This window comes from Mandrillus leucophaeus, unplaced genomic scaffold (assembly GCF_000951045.1).
Source record: "Mandrillus leucophaeus isolate KB7577 unplaced genomic scaffold, Mleu.le_1.0 Scaffold30, whole genome shotgun sequence".
In the NCBI taxonomy this organism is placed as follows: Eukaryota; Metazoa; Chordata; class Mammalia; order Primates; family Cercopithecidae; genus Mandrillus; species Mandrillus leucophaeus.
This window is the reverse complement of record NW_012103143.1, coordinates 456146-461322: the sequence shown is the minus strand read 5'-3', so window position 1 is coordinate 461322 and position 5177 is coordinate 456146. Positions and strand designations below refer to the sequence as shown.

The following is a 5177-nucleotide window of genomic DNA, read 5'->3' as shown; positions in this document are numbered from 1 at the left end:
AAAAAAAATTTCTATCGCTTACCCCATGTCCAAAGGACACATAATGGAGTTGTGGCGCCAAATGGCCCTGGAGGCACCGTATAGATGCGAATCCTGGCTCTGCCACTTAGTGGCAAGTTGCTTCATCTCCTTGTGCCTCACTTTCTCTTCTCTAAAAGGAGGGTAACAACAGCACCTACCTCCTGGCGTAGTGAATTCATGGAGGGCGCTTAGAATTGTGTGTGGCACAGAGGGCGTCAACTACGAGGAGTCCTAACAAAATCACCTCATCTGATTCACCGTGAAATGGTGGCCGGGGAGAGTCCTACTCCCACTTCACAGACAGGAACTCTGGGGCTCACGAGAGTGATGTGACTTGCCCCCCAAACAGTGGAGTCTGGCATTAAACCCTGTTCATCTGCCTTAAAGGTACAGCGGTCCCATCCTTGCACCCTGATCTTGGCAGGCTGATCATCCTTGTAGGCTCCCTTCCGCCTCCTGGGGGCCCCACCCAGGCCCCACCTGTCGCCAGTTGGAGGCCTCAGGTGTGTAGAACTCCAGAGCGAGCAGCCCGGCCCGAACCATGTTGAGCCAGTTCACGTAGATCACGTCCTCCGCATCAGCCCCCTCAAAGCCAAAGATCCTGTGAGAGGGGCAGGCAGGTGGCAGGATGGTCAGAGGCTACCCTGTCCCCATTCCACCGGCCGCCACCACCCACCCTCCATGCCCCCAGGGCTGGCCACTGCACCGGGACAGCCCACCCCTCGGCTTTGCTGCTCTTACTCCAGCACTTCCGGGTGGAGACAGAGGTAGAGGCCCACGCTCTCAGCCCGGCACTCTTCGTAGCTGGAGGCGATGGTGCTGAACTTGCTGTCCCAGGTCTCCCCGCTCCGATACCAGCTCTGAATCTGGAAAAAGAGCTCCACTGTCAGGCTTAGGGTGGCCACTGCCCCACCCCACCTGTGCCCACCCTCCCAGCACCCTGGGGCTCTACGGAGGCCTCCCTCACCTGCTCGCCCGTCTCTGGGTTGATCACTGTCTCCTGGTCAAAGTTGAATGCTCCTTTTTCATCCTGCAGAACACAGGGTGGGTGAGGGAAAGGCGCCCCCAGCTGGATCCAGGCCTCCAGCGCCAGAATCCACGGGCCCAGAGAGTGGCTCAGGAAGGCAAGTGGGAGCGCGGGAGCAGCAGGTCCGTCCACACACTGATGCCTGCACAGCCCTGAGCCCTGTGACGCTGGCTGCCTCCTCAGAGCCGTCAGGAACGCGAGAACCAGAGATGCCTACCCCACCGCACAGAGAGGAGAACCGAGGGCCAGACAGTCGAGGAACTTGCCCCAAGTCCTGTGAGGACCCAGATCTGGTGTCTCCAGACCCCAGTAGGAGATGCTCCAATGGGTGGGCCAGAGAGCCCAGCTGTGCCCACCACGGGCTTCTGGTCCGGCTCCTGGCACTGCCACTCCCACTGCACGGCACGCGTCTTTCATGCAGCGTCCTTTTAATCCTCACAACCATCTTCCGAGGACAGTGCTACTATTATCCCACTTCACAGACGAGGAAACTGAGGCTTGGAGCCTAAGAGCCCCAAACTGGAGTCAGAGCACACAGCCTCCGTGGACACTGTCTCTCAACACTAATACCTGTTTGCTGAGGACCTACTGTGTGTCAGGGATTACTGTCTTCACCTTTACTCCTCACAACAGCCCACACAGCAGGGGTCAGGAATCTCATTTTACAGATGGGCCAACTGAGGCTTGGTGAAGGAGCTGACTTATCCAAGGCCACACACAGCCTGGATAAAGTCTGGACAAGGCGTTTCGCCAGCCTGCTGCCTCAGCAGCTGTTCTGTGCATCCTCCTGACCCCGGGGCCCAGTTCCAGCCCTTCCCCATCCAGGGAAGCAGCCCCACACCCCAAGAAGCAGGGCCCACAAAGAACCCCGCCCTCGGAAGGGAGGGGCCACACCCCACCCCACTTCTGGTCATCTCCATGCTGGGGGTCCACATCAGCTTTTCAGCCCCCCATAAAACGTTGTCTGTGTTTCCATATTCCCTGGGTAGGTGTGGAGGGGACTCCAGTCACGCTGGCTGGCTGGCAAGAAGGGGCTGCTCTGGGGAGAAGTGGCTCCCTACAATACCTGGAAAAGCCCAGGCTCCACAGAACAGCAGCGCAAACAAAGATAGCACTGCTGCCTCAGATGGGAGCACCCAGAGATGCCCCCTACCCCCAGTGTCTGTCCTGGGGCTGCTGGAGCCACGCCCTTAGGGTGTGCTTCCTTAGCCTGAGCCAAGCAATTCCTCCTGGTCTGGGGAACAGCAGCTGAACTGTCTCGGAGGGCCCTCTACACCCCGGCTCTACACCAGGCCTCTGAGCTCCTGGGACATCTTGAGGAAGGGCAAGACAGGGTCTTCTCTGCTTAAGGGGCCGTTTTCCCCACCCAACCCACAGCCCCTGAGGGCAGAGGCTAGAGCAGCTTCACCACTGGGTAGGGCAGGTTGTGGGGAGTGGAGCTGTGGGTTGGGGTGCCAGGGCTGGCCGCTGCCTTCTTACCTGTACGAAGAGCTTGCCGCTGCCATGGCCCAGCAGCTCGTGCAGGCCCACCTGCACATCGAAGGAGGGCCCCTTCCAGAGGATGTACAGATCCTGCCAAGACAAGCAGAGACCTGCGCTGTCCACTGGCCGGCCCTGGCCACAGAGCCTGTCGGCCTCCCCTCCCCTGGGCCGTGGGCCCATCTCAGTGCATGTACTTGGTAAAGGCCGACTGTGCTCCACCCCACAGCCCATCTCATCCTTGCAACAACCCAGGACGAAGGGAGGGATGCCCCCCTAGTGTAACCCGAGAGGAAACCGAGGCTCCAAAGTCCGCACGGTCATGTGGTTGGGAAGTGGCAGAACCAGGACGGAAGCTGTGTGCTTTCCTCTCTACTGCTCTGGGCTGTCTGCCTTCCCAAGTCCGCTGAGGAAGGTGAGGCCCAGCCCCAACCCTCCAACTGCTGGCACCCACCTTGTCATCCTCCTCCAGAAAGGTGAGCTTCTCCCGCTGCGTGGCGTAGGCCACAGCCAGCACATTCCCCAGTGACACGTTCTTAAAGCCTTCCGTCTGCCTCAGGTCATCGTCTGGAGAAGGCGGAGAAGGACCAGGAAGAAGAGGCAAGGGTCAAAGGTCACAGACAAGAGGCACAGGGCAGTTTGTGGATAGTGTGTGTGTGGAGAGGGAGGGGCGACTCTAAAAGGAGGCTTCTGGGGCTCGGGGGCTGGGCCTGCTGACACTTACAGTTGGGGATGTTGATGCCAGCAGGGATGCCGGAGCCAGCAAAGGTGAGAACATCCAGGGAGGTGAAGTCGGGGGTGAGGAACTTGTCCTTCTCAAAGGCTGGGGGCCAGGGCAGCTCCTTCAGCAGCTGCTCTGCGCTCGCCACTAGCCGCTCAAACTTGGCACTCATGGCCTTGTTCACCACAGCTACGAAACCTGCAGGGGAGGGAGGGAGCTGTGGCTTGGCAGGGTTCCAGGAGGGCTCTCACTTCACCCTACTCCAGCCATCACGCATGTACTGAATGCCTACTGTATGCAGTCACCCTGGGCTGGCAGCTGGGGACAGCAGTGACCCAGGTCTGGGCCCTACTAGGTCAGGACCTGGACAGGAAAGCTGCAGCTGCACAAACCTGTCTCCCCCTCAGGCCCCTGGGCCGCCTGCCCCTTCTCCCTGGGCCTGGGTCTAGCGGCTCACCCCGAGCCCCAGCAGGCTGTGTGCTCTCCTCCCAGACTAATCTCTCCGGCTTTAGCAGGCAGATGCTCAGACTCTTCTACATCCAGCGGCCGGGGAGGATTAGGGCAGTCAGAGAAGTGGCTGAATCCTCAGGCTGGATGCCCTGCCCTGCACAGGTGGGTCCCCTGGGGAAGGGGGTGGGGGCCGAGGCAGCCTGCCACCAGCCTGGGATGACAGCCCCGGGTCAGGTCCAGTCACAATGTCCATCCTGCTTCCAGCCACTGAGTGTAGCAGTCTGCATCCTAACCGCACTGGTGCTGAGGTCAGGCTATTTGGCGCAAGGTCACACAGCCTGGAAGTGGTGAAGCTAGGCTTGGGAGGCACATGTCTACCTGGAGCCTGTGCCCTGACCAGACACCAGAGGCAGCACAGCAAAGTAGCTCAGAGCCAGAGTTTCCGGGTCACCCCCCAGCTGTGCCTCAGTGCTCACACCTGTTAAGTGAGGATAAACATCCTCATGGGGTGATGAACTCTAAATTAGTTAATATAGCTAAGCTTCTTACAACAGTGCCCAATACACTGTAAATGGTGTTTATTTACCATGGCTGTTGTTATTGTTATGGTTATGGCTGAGTGGGGGTGGGGAGAACCATCAGGGGACACTGGAAACGTGGACTTGGATGTGGGGGAAGGGACTGTGACTGACCTCCTCCTCCCCGAGGAAGTTACCTTCAAATTCTCCTCGGGAACCAAAGGGGTCACGGTAGCTCTCGATGAACCCGATGTAACTGGGGGAGAGAAGGGCAGAGGTGGAGGAGGGGCGGGCAGGAGGGGGCGGGTGGGGTGGAGCTGGCGGCTCACCTCTCCACGATGGGGCCTTTGTCCTGGATCCAGAAGCGGGAGCCCCTCTTGTGGGCCTCGATGGAGCCCTGGGTGAAGCTCTCTATATACTGGGCCAGCATCTGCCCCTGGTGGCTGTTGGCTGCATACACCTGAGGTGAGCAGGAGTCGGTCAGCCTTGTGTGAGGTCAACCCACCTCCACACCAGCTTTGCTGCCCAGAGGGGTCCTCAGCCCGCACACCTCAGTCCCCAGCCAGTCCAACCTTGGCTTTCTCCAGCTGCTCCACCACCTTCTGGAGGATGGGTGCATAGTCCCCTCGGGTCACCTGGAAAGGGCTTCCCCGGAATTCATAGCTCTTCAGCTTGGAAGTCATCTCAGAGTCCAGGGAAGGCTCTGGGGAAAGAAGGTGTCACTCAGAGAAAAGGCCAGAGTAAGAGGCATCACTCAGAGAAAAGTCCGGAGTAAGAGGCATCACTCAGAGAAAAGGCCGGAGTAAGAGGCATCACTCAGAGAAAAGGCCGGAGTAAGACACCTCCGCCAGCTTTTCCCCGTAGCACTCTTTCACTCTAAGATCTTCAATGGCTGCCTGTAGCCAACAGACATGAGTATAAACTCTCGTCTTCCAAAATATATATATCAGCCGGGCACGGT

General features: G+C 59.0%; 1 protein-coding gene across 3 annotated transcripts in view; it reads right to left on the bottom strand.

Moving 5' to 3' along the window:
- Nucleotides 1–5177, bottom strand: part of DPP3 (dipeptidyl-peptidase 3) — a 50715-nt gene that overhangs the window by 23387 nt on the left and 22151 nt on the right. For all 3 annotated transcript variants that reach the window (XM_011986935.1, XM_011986936.1, XM_011986937.1), the window contains 9 exons: nucleotides 4789–4919; nucleotides 4546–4676; nucleotides 4414–4472; nucleotides 3252–3446; nucleotides 2982–3094; nucleotides 2528–2620; nucleotides 989–1051; nucleotides 763–887; nucleotides 502–622 (listed from right to left, as the gene is read on the bottom strand). In XM_011986935.1, the coding sequence (XP_011842325.1) occupies nucleotides 502–622; nucleotides 763–887; nucleotides 989–1051; nucleotides 2528–2620; nucleotides 2982–3094; nucleotides 3252–3446; nucleotides 4414–4472; nucleotides 4546–4676; nucleotides 4789–4919 (1031 nt within the window). The remainder of the gene's footprint in view (nucleotides 1–501; nucleotides 623–762; nucleotides 888–988; nucleotides 1052–2527; nucleotides 2621–2981; nucleotides 3095–3251; nucleotides 3447–4413; nucleotides 4473–4545; nucleotides 4677–4788; nucleotides 4920–5177) is intronic.